At 38.3% G+C, this 18887-nt stretch overlaps 1 protein-coding gene across 2 annotated transcripts in view; it reads left to right on the top strand.

Moving 5' to 3' along the window:
* The window catches only part of DEPDC1B (DEP domain containing 1B), a 117253-nt gene that overhangs the window by 35601 nt on the left and 62765 nt on the right, over window positions 1-18887 (top strand). For both annotated transcript variants that reach the window (XM_007176072.3, XM_057540852.1), the window contains exons 3-5: window positions 12588-12723; window positions 16391-16518; window positions 18409-18539. In XM_007176072.3, coding sequence (XP_007176134.2) covers window positions 12588-12723; window positions 16391-16518; window positions 18409-18539 — 395 coding nt within the window. The remainder of the gene's footprint in view (window positions 1-12587; window positions 12724-16390; window positions 16519-18408; window positions 18540-18887) is intronic.

The following is an 18887-nucleotide window of genomic DNA, read 5'->3' as shown; positions in this document are numbered from 1 at the left end:
CCTTTGTCAATTATATAGATTACAAAATCTCACTTTTTTTTCACCTTATGGTGTCTTGATGAACAGAAAAGTTTTTAATTGTGATATAAGTGAATGTATCAGGCTTTTTTTTTTATACCGTGTGGTTTTTATGTCTTGCTTAAAAAAATTCCTTTATTGCCCAAGGTCAGATAGATATTTTCTTATATTGTGCCCTGAATTTTATGGTTTTGCCCATGATTCTTATTCATAGTGTGATTTTGGGATTGTTCTGGTTTTCTACTGCTGAAAAACAATTTACCCCAAACTTTAATGGCTGAAAGCAACCATTTTATTTAGCTCATGGTTTTTGTGTCAAGGATTTAGAAAAAGCTCAGCTGGCGGTTTGCCCCTTACCCACAAAGCATTAGTTGGGCTAGAAAATTCACTTCCAGGACGGCTTCTTTCTCTGCTCACAACAGTGGTGTCTTTGTGCTTCCTGGCGCCTTTCTCTTTCTACATGAGCTTTTATCCTCTAGGGCATCTCCCATGGCTTGTGCTTCTTGCAGCATGATGGGCTTAGGATAGTTGCTATTCTAATAGCAAGGGGTTGTTGGCTTCTAAGAGGTATGTTCCAAGAATGAGCATCCCAAGAGCAAGTATTTACAATAGGCAAGAAGAGGAAACTGCCAGGCAGCTAAGATCTATGCCTGGAGTTGGCAAAGTGTCACTTCTGCTTATTCTATTTATTCAAAAGAATCACGGCGCTCACTCACGTTCAAAGGAGTAGAGAAATAATCTCCTCCTGTTGATGGGGAGTGTTAAAGTCACATTGTGGAAGAGGCATAAAGAATGGGAGATAATGTCGTGGCCATCCTTGAAAAATACAATCTGACCACAACAACATTTGTTTGCAAACTATATTCACCCGCTTCCTCAAGACTCCCAAAATTCATCCTGTTATGGCATCACATACAGGAATCAGTAGCCCATACGTTGCACTTCTAAAATGCAGTTGAGGGACTTCCCTGGTGGCGCAGAGGTTAAGAATCCTCCTGCCAATGCAGGGGACACGGGTTCGAGCCCTGGTCCGGGAAAATCCCACGTGCTGTGGAGCAACTAAGCCTGTGCGCCACAACTACTGAGCCTGCGCTCTAGAGCCCGCGAGCCACAACTACTGAGCCCACGCCCCACAGCTACCGAAGCCCACACACCTAGAGCCCGTGCTCCGCAACAAAGAGAAGCCACTGCAATGAGAAGCCTGTGCACTGCAATGAAGAGTAGCCCCCACTCGCTGCAACTAGAGAAAGCCCACACGCAGCAATGAAGACCCAACACAGCCAAAAATGAATAAATAAATAAATTTAATAAATTAGGAGGAAGCCATTTGATGCCTAAAAAAAAAAAAAAAGTAAATTAAAAAAAATGCAGTTGAACATATGTCTGCCATTCCTTGATTAGGTCACAGTTCTGCTTCCTGGGTGTGATTCTGTGTGGTTCCTGCCTACACCCTTGTACTCTTAGCTATAATTTCTGAGTCATTCTGGCCCATGACTGCAGTGGAAATCTTTCTCAGATGCTTCCTGCTTATAGAAGCTTGAGATTCTTAACTGTTCTTTTAATTTTCAATTGTTTCTTTTTTAGTCCAAGTGGCTGGTGATTCTGTTAGTACTATTATCTTTACAATGCTGTGGCTTTTCTATGAATTTCATTGTGCTTTAATCCATTAGACAAAAGTCACACTCATAAATCTCTTTGAGACAGACTCTCCCCTGCCTTGGGCTGTTATAAGTCTGCTGTGGTACAACACTCTTAAGATTCTTAAAGTACTGCTTTATAAGGTACTACCTTAAATTTTACTGAAGTTATAGCAAAAGTTTTATAGCCACACACTTGTGACTGCTCTGAGACAGTAGTTTACTGGAAACATCTTGAATTTGATATTTGTTATAAGACCATTTTTACTCTGAGAACCTTTTGCTGGGAGAGATTAGGGATGAGACATAGCTTTGTTTTCAAATCATTCACGTCACGACTCCTTTATATTGCCTCTAAATTCTGCTTAAAAACTAAAAAGTTCCTTCTTCAGTTTCTCTCTCTTTGTCTATATCTTGTTATCAAGGCTAAAAGAAACAAGTCGGCACTTTGAACATTCATCCTGGAAAACTCCTTAGATCCATCTTTTGTATTTTCCTTGTTACCGAAGGTGCCAGTTTTAACTGAACTTCATGCCACTATGTAACATGGGTCTTTCTCCATCTTCCAATAACAACTTCCTCGCTGTTCTTCCAGCCTCCACTAACAAGTCTCTCTGAGCTCCTTCAGACCTCCACTCACTGCCTGGCCCTGATGCCACACACTTCTGTTCTGGTTATCTATTGTTGTGTAACAAAGCTATGCCCAAACCTAGTGGCTTAAAACAATCATTGTAATTTTTACGTAATTTTGTGGGTTGGGAATTTGGAAGGACTTAGCTGGACATCAGCTGAGGCTGCGGAATCCACCTCCATGATAACTTCTTCATCCACAAGTCTGGAACTTTGGTGCTCCTTGACCTCAATTTCTTTCCATGCAGGGTCTCATCTTCTAGGGACTCTTCCTGTTGCTTAGGCATCTCACAGCATGCTGGGCTCAGGGTAGTCGCACTTCTTACGTGATGACTGGTTTCCAAGAGGGAGCTTTGCAAGAATGAATGATACAAGAGCAAGAGTTCCAAGAGGCAGGAAGAAAGTTTCAGGCTAGTTAAAGGCTAGTGCCCAGAACTGCCACACTGTCACTTCTGCCATCTTCTATTTATCAAATCAGTTAGAGAGGGCTCACCCTAACTCAGATACACTCTACCTCTTGTTGGGGTAGTGGCAAGATCACATTGCAGAAGCACATGTAGGTGGGAGGTAACGTTGCAAAACATCTTTGGAAGTGCAGTCTGCCACAGGGATGCAATATCACTGTTCCCAAATGGATAACCAATTGGATCAGACTACTTTATTGAACAGTCTGTACTTTTTCATTGATCTGTAATGTCTGTTCTGTCATAAATCAGGTTTCTAAACATGTATGTATTTGTTTTAGATTGCCTGTTTTTACTCATGGTTTACAACTGGGGGCCATTCTTCAGGGGACAATATTTAGAGACATTTTTGGTTGTCACGCTTGGGAGAACATGCTAACATCTAGTGGATCTGCACAGTGTGCAGAACTGCCTCCCACGACAAAGAATTATACAGCACAAATATCAATAATTCTGAGTTGAGGAATCATGGTCCATGCCACCAGTATCATCCTACCGTATTATCTTAGCTTAATAGCTGGTACAGTAAGTCACCTCACTTTGCTTTTCTTCTTTAAGAATGTCTTGATTATATTTGGTCCCTTGCATTTCCGTATAAATTTTAGAATCAGTTTATCTTGTGTCATGGAAAACTTTATATGTTGACTGGAATTTCGTTGTAACTATATATCTTCATGATGAAAATTGACATTTTATGATATTGAATCTTCTTATTCACTAACATGATATCTCTATCAATTTAGTTCTTTGATGCCTTTTAATAAAACTTTATAATTTTCTTATTAAAGAGCTTGCAAATCTTTTGTGCAAGATTTGCTCTCTTGGCCAGGTAGCTGCTGGGCTTTTAATAAGTTGTGTTCCTCTTTTGGGCCTTAATTCCCCTAAGTGAAAAATGTGACATTTGGAATAGAGATGACATGATTAACATGTTAGAAATTGAACAGTCAATGCACAAAATACAGGTGGTCCTCTAGAGGGAGCTCTTCTGCATTTCATCTCAGGTCAGGTTGCCAGTCAGCTGTGAAGATACCGCATCAGTACTGACAGCTGCAGATGTTACAGCACAGACCTCATCTCATCGGGGCAGAGGAAGAAAGTGACTCCCTAGTATCTCATCAATCACAGTTCTCCACATAAGATATTCTGCTTTGGTCTTTGGAAGATATTACTTGTTTCTGGGTATGGGAATACAAGAAACATATTTTGAACCTAGGAGGAAATTTATGGATCATCCAATTTAATCTCTTCATTTAACAAGTAAAAAAGCTATGATTTAGAGACGCTTTCACTTTCCAAAGGACAAACAGTTTGTGAGAGAGCCAAGGTTGGAACTCAGGTCCATACTTTTCACGTTGTAGTTGAAGGAATGGGGAAAAGAAGTAAGCAGTGGGTATTAGTGATGGGGTGGGGGTAGGGATTATGTTTAATTTTTAAAGGATTGAGAGGTGGGTGGTCTGTGAATTCCTGAAATTATATGCAATATTGTATATGTGAATGTGAGAGTGTATGTGTGTATGCGAGTGAGTGTGTATGTGTGTGCATGTGTGTGCATACACATGCTATACTTTGGCTGGAAATAGGACTTTTGCTGTGATTGTTGGCTTCTAAGAAATAGGATTGGACTTTGGTAAGCCAGCCTTTACTTACAAAGTAGGATAACTTTCACTGGAATCATTTGGAAATACCTGCGTTGGTAACTTGAGTACCAGAAATTTAAGCTGTCTTTCAGTTTATTTATCCTTAATTTGATTTAATGATTTCAAGACCTCTTTTTTTTCTTACTGACTCAAAACTGACTTTTCAAGTAAAGTGCAGTTATTGGATGTTCTTTTCAGAGAAGATGAAGCTCAACTTCTCTCTGTTAGTCATCCTTTTTGAAGTCTATTGTGACTGTTTTTGAAATGTTTCTCCATAGTTCTCTTATTATTTATGATTCTTCTGATTCACCTCAATACAAACTTTCCTTGTAAACAGTAGACATTTTTTAAAATTCTTTATTTCTGCAGTTGCCTTATGAATAAGATCTTTATAGTTTATTTGGATTATTTTTTTGTGGATATCATGGACAAGATTTTAAGCCTTTATTTCGGCTTAAATAAAGAAAAAATGAAGAGAAAAAGTCATTACCTACTAACTTCTATGTCTACTTTTTAATTTATTTTATTTTATTTTTGGCTGCATTGGGTCTTATTTGCAGCACTCAGGATCTTTGTTGTGGCATGTGGGATCTTTCATTGTGGCACGTGGGCTCTCAGTTGTGGTGTGTGGGCATGTCTCTAGTTGTGGTGCGTGGGCTCAGTAGTTGCAGTGTGTGGGCTCTCTAGTTGTGGCGTGAGGGTTCTGTAGTTGCAGCATGCAGGCTCTCTAGTTGTGGCTTGTGTGCCTCAGTAGTTGTGGTGTGTGGGCTGAGTTGTCCCGCAGCATGTGGGATCTTAGTTCCCCGACCAGGCATTGATCTCGCATCCCCTGCATTGGAAGGCGGATTCTTAACCACTGGACCACCAGGGAAGTCCCGATGTCAACTTTAAGAACTAGAGTTCTTGCATTGCTTTTTCAGTGCAATGCAACATATCCTTCTCTAGCAAGCTAACGGAAAAAGATGCTCTGAGAAAAATATGTATTTAATTACCTCTATTGTTCTTTAGACTTCTATGTATTCATCCAAGGAATGATGATGTTGATTCCCAGGGGGAATAAAAACAGAAAGGAGTATAAAAGGGCAGAATAAGGATATTGGGAAGCTTTATATCTCCTCCGAGATGGATTTTTAGACTGAAGCTTCAGTCTCATTGTGAGGTGTTGGATATTCAAGGAGAGGAGGATTAATCTTTATTAGAAATAGTTATGAAAATGAATTTTAGGCCAAATGATTTTTGTGCTAATGTTAGTTTCCTCAACAAGTATTACTGAAGATTTATCTGTCAATAATTTCTATTTGCATACTTACCACCTAAAAGTTTCAGCAGGAGTTATGAAGCAGTAAGGATTTTGAGCTGGGTGAAAGAAATGGCTTACCCTTGTATCCCATTAAGAGCATGTTTAATCATGAAAATCAAGTGACAGACCAAGGTTTATTTATTTATCTATTTAAAACTACATCACATGTTTGATTCCTGTTTTTCTTCATAAATGTTATTTAATGGGCATAATGAATGGATGTTTTTATTTAAAAAATTAAAAAAAATTTTTTTTACTTCTTTAACGTCTTTATTGGAGTATAATTGCTTTAAAATTGTGTGTTAGTTTCTGCTATATAACAAAGTGAATCAGCTATACATATACATATATCCCCATATTTCCTCCCTCTTTCATCTCCCTCCCACCCTCCCTATACCACCCCTCTAGGTGGACACAAAGCACCGAGCTGATCTCCCTGTGCTATGTGGCTGCTTCCCACTAGCTATCTATTTTACATTTGGTAGTGTATATATGTCATGTCACTCTCTCACTTCGTCCCAGCTTACCCTTCCCCCTCCCCGTGTCCTCAAGTCCATGCTGTACATCTGTGTCTTTATTCCTGTCCTGCCCTTAGGTACTTCAGAACCCTTTATTTTTTTTTAATTCCATATATATGTGTTAGCATATGGTATTTGTTTTTCTCTTTCTGACTTACTTCACTCTGCATGACAGTCTCTAGGTCCATCCACCTCACTACAAATAACTCAATTTCGTTTCTTTTTATGGCTGAGTAACATTCCATTGTATATGTGTGCCACATCTTCTTTATCCATTCATCTGTCGATGGACACTTAGGTTGCTTCCATGTCCTGGCTATTGTAAATAGAGCTGCAGTGAACATTGTGGTACATGACTCTTTTTGAATTATGGTTTTCTCAGGGTATATGTGCATTAGTGGGATTGCTGGGTTGTATGCTAGTTCTATTTTTAGTTTTCTGAGAAACCTCCATACTGTTCTCCATACTGGCTGCATCAATTTACATTCCCACCAACAGTGCAAGAGGGTTCCCCTTTCTCCACACCCTCTCCAGCATTTATTGTTTGTAGATTTTTTCATGATGGCCATTTTGACCTATGTGAGGTGATACCTCATTGTAGTTTTTTTTTTTTTTTTTTTTTTAAATATTTATTTATTTATTTATTTATTTATTTATTTATGGCTGTGTTGGGTCTTCGTTTCTGTGCGAGGGCTTTCTGTAGTTGTGGCAAGCGGGGGCCACTCTTCATCGCGGTGCGCGGGCCTCTCACTATCGTGGCCTCTCTTGTTGCGGAGCACAGGCTCCAGATGCGCAGGCTCAGTAATTGTGGCTCACGGGCCTAGTTGCTCCGTGGCATGTGGGATCCTCCCAGACCAGGGCTCGAACCCGTGTCCCCTGCATTGGCAGGCGGATTCTCAACCACTGCGCCACCAGGGAAGCCCCTCATTGTAGTTTTGATTCGCATTTCTCTAATGATTAGTGATGTTGAGCATCCTTTCATGTGTTTGTTGGCAATCTGTATATCTTCTTTGGAGAAATGTCTATTTAATTTATTTATTTATTTATTTTTGTCTGTATTGGGTCTTCGGTTCGTGCGAGGGCTTTCTCCAGTTGCGGCAAGCGGGGGCCACTCTTCATCGCGGTGCGCGGGCCTTTCTCCATCGCGGCCCCTCCCGTTGCGGGGCACAGGCTCCAGACGCGCAGGCTCAGCAATTGTGGCTCACGGGCCCAGCTGCTCCGCGGCATGTGGGATCTTCCCAGACCAGGGCTCGAACCCGTGTCCCCTGCATTAGCAGGCAGACTCTCAACCACTGCGCCACCAGGGAAGCCCGAGAAATGTCTATTTAGGTCTTCTGCCCATTTTTGGATTGGGTTGTTTGTTTTTTTGATATTGAGCTGCATGAGCTGCTTGTAAATTTTGGAGATTAATCCTTTGTCAGTTGCTTCATTTGCAAATATTTTCCCCCATTCTGAGGGTTGTCTTTTCGTCTTGTTTATGGTTTCCTTTGCTGTGCAAAAGCTTTGAAGTTTCATTAGGTCCCATTTGTTTATTTTTATTTTTATTTCCATTTCCCTAGGAGATGGGTCAAAAAGGATCTTGCTGTGATTTATGTCATAGAGTGTTCTGCCTATGTTTTCCTCTAAGAGTTTTATAGTGTCTGGCCTTACATTTAGGTCTTTAATCCATTTTGAGTTTATTTTTGTGTATGGTGTTAAGGAATGTTCTAATTTCATTCTTTTGCATGTAGCTGTCCAGTTTTCCCAGCACCACTTATTGAAGAGGCTGTCTTTTCTCCACTGTATATTCTTGCCTCCTTTATCAAAGATAAGGTGACCATATGTGTGTGGGTTTATCTCTGGGCTTTCTATCCTGTTCCATTGATCTATATTTCTGTTTTTGTGCCAGTACCATACTGTCTTGATAACTGTAGCTTTGTAGTATAGCCTGAAGTCCAGGAGCCTGATTCCTCCAGCTCTGTTTTTCTTTCTCAAGCTTGCTTTGGCTATTCGGGGTCTTTTGTGTTTCCCTACAAATTGTGAAATTTTTTGTTCTAGTTCTGTGAAAAATGCCATTGGTAATTCGATAGGGATTGCATTGAATCTGTAGATTGCTTTGGATAGTATAGTCATTTTCACAATGTTGATTCTTCCAATCCAAGAACATGGTACATCTCTCCATCTGTTTGTATCCTCTTTAATTTCTTTCATCAGTGTCTTATAGTTTTCTGCAGACAGATGTTTTGTCTCCTTAGGTAGGTTTATTCCTAAGTATTTTATTCGTTTTGTTGCAATGGTAAATGGGAGTGTTTCCTAAATTTCTCTTTCAAAAATTTTATCATTAGTGTATAGGAATGCAAGAGACTTCGGTGCATTAATTTTGTATCCTGCTACTTTACCAAATTCATTGATTAGCTCTAGTAGTTTTCTGGTAGCATCTTTAAGATTCTCTATGTATAGTATCATGTCATCTGCAAACAGTGACAGCTTTACTTCTTCTTTTCCAATTTGGATTCCTTTTATTTCTTTTTCTTCTCTGATTGCTGTGGCTAAAACTTCCAAAACTATGTTGAATAATAGTGGTGAGAGTGGGCAACCTTGTCTTGTTCCTGATCTTAGTGGAAATGGTTTCAGTTTTTCACCATTGAGAACGATGTTGGCTGTGGGTTTGTCATATATGGCCTTTATTATATTGAAGTAACTTCCTTCTATGCCTACTTTCTGGAGGGTTTTTATCATAACTGGGTGTTGGCTTTGTCGAAAGCTTTTTCTGCATCTATTGAGATGATCATGTGGTTTTTCTCCTTCAGTTTGTTAGTGTAGTTTATCACATTGATTGATTTGCGTATATTGAAGAATCCTTGCATTCCTGGGATAAACCCCACTTGATCATGGTGTATGATCCTTTTAATGTGCTGTTTGATTCTGTTGGCCAGTATTTTGTTGAGGATTTTTGCATCTATGTTCATCAGTGATATTAGCCTGTAGTTTTCTTTTTTTGTGACATCTTTGTCTGGTTCTGGTATCAGGGTGATGGTGGCCTCGCAGAATGAGTTTGGGAGTGTTCCTCCTTCTGCCATATTTTGGAAGACTTTGAGAAGGATAGGTGTTAGCTCTTCTCTAAATGTTTGATATTATTCTCCAATGAAGCCATCTGGTCCTGGGCTTTTGTTTGTTGGAAGATTTTTAATCACAGTTTCAATTTTAGTGCTTGTGATTTTCGGAAGGTTGTGCTTTTCTAAGAATTTGTCCATTTCTTCCAGGTTTTGCATTTTATTGGCATATAGTATTTTTTTGGCTTGTAGTAATCTCTCATGGTCCTTTGTATTTCTGCAGTGTCAGTTGTTACTTCTCCTTTTTTATTTCTAATTCTGTTGATTTGAGTCTTCTCCCTTTTTTTCTTGATGAGTCTGGCTAATGGTTTATCAATGTTTTTTATGTGCTCAAAGAACCAGCTTTTAGTTTTATTGATCTTTGTTATCGTTTCCTTCATTTCTTTTTCATTTATTTCTGATCTGATCTTTATGCTTTCTTTCCATCTGCTAACTTTGGAGTTCTTTTGTTCTTCTTTCTCTAATTGCTTTAGGTGTAAGGTTAGGTTGTTTATTTGAGATGTTTCTTGTTTCTTGAGGTAAGATTGTACTGCTGTTAACTTCCCTCTTAGAACTGCTTTTGCTGCATCCCATAGGTTTTGGGTCGTCATGTTTTTATTGTCATTTGTTTCTAGGTATTTTTTGATTTCTTCTTTGATCTCTTCAGTGATCTCTTGGTTACTAAGTAGGGTATGGTTTAGCCTCCATGTGTTTGTATTTTTTTACAGAATTTTTCCTGTAATTGATATCTAGTCTCATAGTGTTGTGGTCAGAAAAGTTACTTGATACGATTTCAATTTTCTTAAATTTACCAAGGCTTTTTTGTGACCCAAGATATGATCTATCCTGGAGAATGTTCCATAAGCACTTGAGAAGAAAGTGTAATCTGCTGTTTTTGGATGGAATGTCCAATAAATATCGGTTAAGTCCATCTGTTTAATGTATCATTTAAAGCTTGTGTTTCCTTATTTATTTTCATTTTGGATGATCTGTCCATTGGTGAAAGTGGGGTGTTAAAGTCCCCTCTTCCTATTGTGTTATTGTCGATTTCCCCTTTTATGGCTGTTAGCATTTGCCTTATGTATTGGGGTGCTCCTATGTTGGGTGCATAAATATTTACAATTTTTATATCTTTTTTGTTGGATTGATCCCTTGATCATTATGTAGTGTCCTTCTTTGTCTCTTGTACTAGTCTTTATTTTAAAGTCTGTTTTGTCTGATATGAGAATTGCTACTCCAGCTTTCTTTTGATTTCCATTTGCATGGAATATCTTTTTCCATCCCCTCACTTTCAGTCTGTGTGTGTCCCTAGGTCTGAAGTGGGTCTCTTGTAGACAGCATATTTACGGGTCTTTTTTTTGTATCCATTCAGCCAGACTGTGTCTTTTGGTTGGAGCATTTAATCCATGTACAATTAAGGTAATTATCAATATGTATGTTCCTATTACCATTTTCTTAATTGTTTTGGGTTTGTTATTTTAGGTCTTTTCCTTCTCTTGTGTTTCCTGCCTAGAGAAGTTCCTTTAGCATTTGTTGTAAAGCTGGTTTGGTGTTGCTGAATTCTCTTAGCTTTTGCTTGTCTGTAAAGGTTTTTATTTCTCCATCAAATCTGAATGAGATCCTTGCTGGGTAGAGTAATCTTGGTTGTAGGTTTTTCCCTTTCATCACTTTAATTATGTCCTGCTACTCCCTTCTGGCTTGCAGAGTTTCTGCTGAAAGATCAGCCGTTAGCCTTATGGGGATTTCCTTGTATGTTATTTGTTGCTTTTCCCTTGCTGCTTTTAATATTTTTTTTGTATTTAATTTTTGATAGTTTGATTAATATGTGTCTTGGCTTGTTTCTCCTTGGATTTATCCTGTATGGGACTGTCTGCGCTTCCTGGACTTGATTGACTATTTCCTTTCCCATGTTAAGGAAGTTTTCAACTATAATCTCTTCAAGTATTTTCTCAGTCACTTTTTTTTCCTCTTCTTTTTCTGGGACCCCTATAATTCGAATGTTGGTGTGTTTAATGTTGTCCCAGAGGTCTCTGAGATTGTCCTCAATTCTTTTCATTCTTTTTTCTTTATTCTGCTCTGTGGTAATTATTTCCACTATTTTATCTTCCAGGTCACTTATCCATTCTTCTGCCTCAGTTATTCTGCTATTGATTCTTTCTAGAGAATTTTTAATTTCATTTATTGTGTTGTTCATCATTGTTTGTTTGCTCTTTAGTTCTTCTAGTTCCTTGTTAAACGTTTCTTGTATTTTCTCCATTCTATTTCCAGGATTTTGGATCATCTTTACTATCATTACTCTGAATTCTTTTTCAGGTAGACTGCCTATGTCCTCTTCATTTGTTTGGTCTGGTGGGTTTTTACCTTGCTCCTTAATCTGGAGCATCTGTGTATTTCTCTGTCTTCTCATTTTGCTTAACTTACTGTGTTTGGGGTCTCCTTTTTGCAGGCTGCAGGTTTGTAGTTCCCATTGTTTTTGGTGTCTGCTCCCATTGGGTAAGGTTGGTTCAGTGGGTTGTGTAGGCTTCCTGGTGGAGGAGACTGGTGCCTGGGTTTTGGTGGACGAGGCTGGATCTTGTCTTTCTGGTGGGCAGGACCACATCCAGTGGTGTGTTTTGGGGTGTCTGTGAATTTATTATGATTTTAGGCAGCCTCTCTGCTCATGGGTGGGGTTGTGTTCCTGTCTTGCTAGTTGTTTGGCATAGGGTGTCCAGCACTGTAGCTTGCTGGTTGTTGAGTGGAGCTGGGTCTTGATGTTGTGATGGAGATCTCTGGGAGAGCTTTCGCCGTTTGATACTACGTGGGGCCGGGAGGTCTCTGGTGGACCAATGTCCTGAGCTCGGCTCTCCCACCTCAGAGGCTCAGGCCTGACACCCTGCCAGATCACCAAGACCCTGTCAGCCACACGGCTCCAGGAGTCATCGTTATGACAGCCCTTCACTCCCCCACAACGAACTCAGCAGCTGTACAGACAGTGTGCTTCAAATTGTCAATCTTGCAGGCTGCCTGCAGAATCATTCCTCCTCCTCCTCGTCCCCCTTGGGGGGAGCTGGAGGAGCCAACCTGGCCAAGAAGACGAGGAAAAGGTGTGGGGTGTGCGTGCCCTGCAAGAGGCTCATCAGCTGTGGCCAAATGAATGCTTTTAAAAAATCATACATTGTTGGGTACTATTAGCCGTATATAATGATTTAAGTATGAATTCATTACCTGAAGTTTGGAGTTATATAAACTCTCAAGGTTAAAAGAAGTGGGGACTATTGTTAAAATATCTGTGTTTCCCACTGACTGCAATAATATTTTCTTCTTGATTTTTAGATTTCCTCCTTCCTCACCCCTGAGACCATATCCAAAGAGGCCCCCATATCAAAAGGATGTTATTAAATTTCCAGAATGGAATGATCCCCCACCAGGCACTTCACAAGAGAATATCCCAGTGAGGCCAGTTGTGATGGTAAGTGCCATTATAGAAGCTGGAGGACTAGAAGAGGGAAAGATAAGAAATAGTCTGTGAACCATCAGGCTTAGTCCAGTTTTTCTGTCGGTCCCTTGGAAACAGTGGTCTGAAAGCACTTTAAAACAATATCTTATCCGTTAATAGCTGAGAGACTAGTAACACAGGAAGATTGGCTTTTGCATTTTTTCACTCTTGCCTATTGACACTATGACTGAATATATGGTAGCTGTTTTCATATGTTTAGACTGAGCAGTTTTCTCTTAAAACTCCCTTATAATTTCCTTTTCCTTTCTATTCTATAATTTTTCTCTTCTCCCTCTTTCTCTTCTCTTCCTGAACTTTGTTATAATTATTACCAGTTGAAAGTGTGAAGTTTGAGGCATGGAAGATTGTGGAGTGAGTCCTGACACAATATGAACAAAGGTAGGTTCTGCTAGTTTTGGGAAACCTAAGCACATTGTAGAATAAACTACCTTTTTTGGGGTGTACTTTTTCCTTGAAATATCCTCAGTAGAAAACTATTAAGATTGCCATAATGCTAAAAAATAAAATGCAGACAAAAATTTTATACGGCAGTTTTTACGAATTGTACTAACACCAATGTTTTAAGTTAATCTAGTCTTATAGGACTGGATGTCCAGTTCATACGTTTGCAAAGATCTGTTGTAAACATTTTTAGGCGATGTGATTGAAAGAAAAAAAATTTTTTTAAAAGAGGTTATATTGTTTCTCAGTTTGGAGAGAATAATTAAGCAGCTTAAGCTTTATCAAAAATAATTCAAGAAAAAGAGTGACACCAGTGACAGAAATGGGGACTCCATATGAACTTGCAGATTTGTCAGGGACAGTGATGAATGTAGTTTTAAGTATGTTTGATGAGAAAGGTGGGTTGTATTAAATGGAAGTATCTAACAGGCAGGTGGAGATAAAAGCTCTGGAACTTAGATGAGAGATCGTATTTGAAAGTCATTAACGTTCATTCCACAAAGATTTGTTGATTGTCTACCGTGTGCCACGCGTCCTGCCAGGTTCGACAGATGCAGTTGTATGTAATACGGTTTTTCCTCCAAAAGGGCTCACAGTCTAGTGAAGTATTCAATACGATGATAGATTATTAGAAAACAAAGTGGAACTACTCTGAAAGAGTGAGCACAAAGGGTATTTGAGGACTATTTAATTCATTACGAATGAGGAGAACTTAATTAAGGTCTAGCTGATAGTTCCTGTACTTAAGAAAGTTAAAAGATCAGCTCCATGAAATCAGGTTCATTTTTTTTAACATTTGTGTTTAACCACCTAATATGACCCCATCAGTAGAGTGGTTATTCAACAGACGTTTTTTCATTATAATGTCATCTAGTATTGTTTATACAAAAGAGGTAAAACCCCATATTAAACTAATGTGTATTTATGTCATCGATATAATAACTTCCCTTTTTTGTTCTTTTTGGTTCTGTGAACCTTTAGGAAGACCAGCTGCTCATTAGCACACTTTCATGCACCAATGAAGAAGACAGTGTCGTCTCTCTTCTCTCTTCTGTTTTCAGTTTCTAATTTTTCATCAGCCCTGAAGTGGTGGTATACCAGTGTCTCAGATTCATCAAGCATTTCCCCCACAGCTTGTCATGTCGCTGGTCGTCTGTGTGTATATTTCTGATAATGTTGCTCTTGCCTTTTCTTGTACTTCCCCCTAAATCAAGTGGTGGAGGTTTGAGCTCCTCACTTGCTACAGTTCCTCTAAAGCTTGGGCTGTCCGGAGGAAGAGGACTGTCCAGAGGAAGAATGGCAGAGCAGGATCTGTTTCCCCAGTTGGGCCTTATGCAGGTTTTAGGTTGATGAGGTTAGTAGTCAATAGAGAAACAGTCCATCTTTCTTAAAGGACCTGAGCTCGTCTTCATTTCTTCTATCTTACTTTCCCTCTTTGTATCTCTGCCTCCACTTTGCTTGTTCGTTTTTGTTTTTGTTCTGTCCTATCCTCTCTCTTGCCTAGCCATTTTATAAAATAAAACGAAGTGAGGCAAATAAAATGATTGGTTGTGTTTGCTGAGGGGCAGTGTAATGTGGAGAGTACAAGTGTGAGCTCTGGAGACAGACTGCTGGATTTGAATCTTGGCTCCTTCATTTACTAGCTGTGCGATCTTGTTTCTCTGTTTTATTCTCTGTGTCTGTGTCTCAGTTTTCTTTTTGGTGAAAGTGGGATGAAAACACCCCCCTGGGGTAAGGTCATTATGAGAATCAAGTGACTTCCTATCTATAAAGTGTTTAGAAGGTGCCTGACACACAGGTTTTCAGAAACTATTAACTGCTATTGCTGTTATTAACAGAATTGTTCATAGGTAGAGACAAAAGAAAAAAAATTACTCTTAATATCATCCAGAGAGAATTAATATTAACATTTTTGTTGTGTTTTATTTTTTTCACACATGTTTTTAACAACAAAATGGATCGTGCTGTGCTGTTTTGGTAGCCTATATTCTTCACTTAGAACAGTGTATTGTGTCCATTTTTTCATGTTATTCAACATTCAATATCATTTTTAATATCTGCATCATGTCTATAAAGGATTATGGTTTATTTATCCAGTTCTTTACTGTTAGATATGTACCATGTTTTCAGCTTTTTCAGTATGTGTGTAAACAATGCAATGAACAGTATCTTTACAGTTAAATAGTTGAGTATTTCTTTAAGATAACTTTTAGAAGTGAATTTGCTAGGCAAATGCAACAACTGATATTCCTGCCTTTAAAAGAGAACACCTAATTTGGATACTTTAAAAAAAAAAAGTCACAAATCCATGTGAGCTTCAAGTTTCTTTTGTAGTTCAGTAATTCTCCAAAAATGAAACCAAAAACCACATCAAAAAACAACTTTCCAGTTAATTTTTTCCAATTAATAAGATATTTTCTATAATGACACTTCTGCAAAAAACTATTATAAAAACCCTTTGTAGGTGATTTCTTATATGTTTTGCCTTTAAAAATTCATAGTTCCTCTCTGTGATTACCAAAAGGAAGTTTTAAGATTTCTGTCTAGTAGCCTAAATGTGAGAAGGGAGGTGCTAAGAATGTTGAAGCACTAAAGCTGTGTGACTTTGAGCAAATTACTTAACCTCTCTGGGCTTTAGTTTTTCTTCCCGGCCATCTCCAGCTGTCCTTGTGGAGCTCTTTTTTTTCCTGCCTTCTTCAGATGCCTAAGATCTGGGGCCTGCTATCTAACATTGTACTTATTTGATCTTTTCTTATAAAAAACAGAGAATTCTTGAAAGTAATAGACTTTAATGTTATTTTTAACAATCACTTAATTTGGACAGTGTGTGAATGTGCATAGATATTCCTCGATATTTATTAATTTGAATTAATGAAATTTTATTTTACTGCTACTTCACTGATTAGTTGGAACTCCCACAGGGAAAAATAGCTAATGTCATGCTTATTGCCATAGCTCTTTTGCAATTCTTGAATATTCATTTATGACATGACCTGATCTTTGAGTCATACTTTATTACTCTGCAGTCCATGCAAAGAAAGTTAATGTTTCAAATTATTATTTTAAAACAAGTTAAAAATAACCAAATCAAAGAAATTTCTCATAAAATCATACCTCTGTCTATTGAAATACTTACTCTCTCTCTTTCTGTCTTACTCTCCTCCCCCACCCCAATTAGAATTCTGAGATGTGGTACAAGCGTCACAGCATTGCTATTGGAGAGGTGCCAGCTTGCCGTCTCGTCCACCGCAGACAGCTGACAGAGGCCAATGTAGAAGAGATATGGAAGACTATGACATTATCATAGTACGTGCATTTGGTATTAATGAGAACTTTAAGTTTTTTTTTTTTTTCTGTTTTGCTTCTCTACTGCTCTCTGCATATTTAATGTTCTGAAACTGTATAAAACTCTCAAATTTGATTGCATTATTTGCAGCTATGCTGCTTAGCAAACATAATTTAACTGAATTCTGGGAATTTTCTATTGTCATTTATATACTAGTTAAGAATAGAACTTTAAAAGTTCTTTTTTTTTTTTTTTTTTTTTTTGCCACTGGTCCAAAATCACCTAATGTTTAATTATTTTTATTTTTGTTTTTTAAAATTTAACTATAGTCGATTTACAATATTGTGTTAGTTTCAAGTGTACAGCTTCAGATTCTTTTCCATTATAGGTTATTACAAGATATTGAATATAGTTCCATGTGCTATACAGTAAATCCTTGTTGTTTATCTATTTTATATATAGTGGTGTGTATCCGTTAATCCCATACTCCTAATTTATCCCTCCCCCTCCCCTTTACCCTTTGGTAACCATAAATTTGTTTCTATGTCTGTGAGTCTGTTTCTGTTCTGTAAATAAGTTGATTTGTATTATTTTTTTAGATTCCACATATAAGTGATGTCATATAATATTTGTCTTTTTCTGTCTCACTCACTTCACTTAGTATGATAATCTGTAGGTCCACCCATGTTGCTGCAGATGGCAATATTTCATTCTTTCTTATGGCTGAGTAGTATTCCATTGTGTATATGTACCATATCTTTATCCATTCATCTGTTAATGGACACTTAGGTTGCTTGCATGTCTGGGCTATTGTTAATAGTGCTGCAGTGAACCTTGGGGTGCATATATCTTTTTGAATTAGAGTTTTCATCTTTTCCAGATATGTGCCCAGGAGTAGGATTGCTGGATCATATGGTAGCTCTATTTTCAGTTTTTTAAGGAACTTCCAGACTGTTTTCCATAGTGGCTGCACCAATTTATATTCCCACTAACAGTGTAAGAGGGTTCCCTTTTCTCCACACCCTCTCCAGCATTTATTATTTGCAGACTTTTTTTTAATATATATTTTAATTTTATTTATTTATTTATTTATGGCTGTGCTGGGTCTTCGTTTCTGCACAAGGGCTTTCTCTAGTTGTGGCAAGTGGGGGCTACTCTTCATCGCGGTGCACGGGCCTCTCACTATCGCGGCCTCCCTTGTTGCGGAGCACAGGCTCCAGACGCGCAGGCTCAGCAATTGTGGCTCACGGGCCTAGTCACTCCGAGGCATGTGGGATCTTCCCAGACCAGGGCTCGAACCCGTGTCCCTTGCATTGGCAGGCAGATTCTCAACCACTGCGCCACCAGGGAAGTCCTATTTGCAGACTTTTTGATGATAGCCATTCTGACCAGTGTGAGGTGGTAACTCGTAGTTTTGATTTGTATTTCTCTAATAATTAGTTATGTAAAAGTCTTTAAACTTTCTAGTTACACTGAAATCTTAAGCTTAATGAAACATGTAATGGAAAATTTGCTCTCCTAGATATTTGATGTACAATAGGTAATTAAAGTTAACAATGTCATAGCAAGTTTTTTTTTCTTTTTTAATTCTTATAAAGACGTACTCACAGCAGTTTCTCATCATTGGATAAGCTAGTTTTTGTTATTATAATATTTTACTTAGAAAGTCATTTTCTTGACATTCAGTGTGTTGTGTTTTTAAATTAGTGAAGTACTATGTTAATAACAAAATGATCTCTTTTAAGTTTGTTTTATATATGCAATGTCTAGCCTTTTTGCCCCACAAAGATTGGGTGAAATGTACGAAAACAGCACATTCTAAAGATTGATCTTTTACAGTGCCAGTTCTTGGGCAGATAATGATTTTTAAAAAGTAACTAATTAATTTAATCATTATTTATCTTTTTTAGTTTACAGAAAATCCTTGGCCTGGATTCCTTAGAAGAAGTTTTAGACGTTAAACTTGTCAACTCCAAGTTCATCATCCATAATGTATATAGTGTGAGCAAGCAGGGAGTTGTTATCCTTGATGACAAGTCAAGTAAGTGCATAAAAGCCATTTTGTTCCCGGTTGACCCAGTACATTGGCTGTACAGGTCCATCAGCTTCTATTTGACCCTTCCCTAAACCTTACATATGTTTACCCCCTCATTACGTATAGCCTTAGCTCACTTCCAGAGACCTTTAAACTAATTGTTTGGAGTCAGGAAATGTCATAGAAAGATGAATACCCAGGAGTGAAAGCCTCAGCAAGATCCATCCAGATGCTAGTTCAGTGTTAGCCACACAGGGCATTAAGTGGTTCTTTATCATCCCCAGAAAATCCCTGAGACGTGAGTAAGTTTAATGCCTAACAGAAAGCTTGAGTCAGTTTTTACGTGGGTCCTGG

This window comes from Balaenoptera acutorostrata, chromosome 2 (assembly GCF_949987535.1).
Source record: "Balaenoptera acutorostrata chromosome 2, mBalAcu1.1, whole genome shotgun sequence".
Classification (NCBI taxonomy): Eukaryota; Metazoa; Chordata; class Mammalia; order Artiodactyla; family Balaenopteridae; genus Balaenoptera; species Balaenoptera acutorostrata.
Note: the sequence above shows the minus strand (reverse complement) of the source record. Positions and strands in the feature narration are given on the sequence as shown.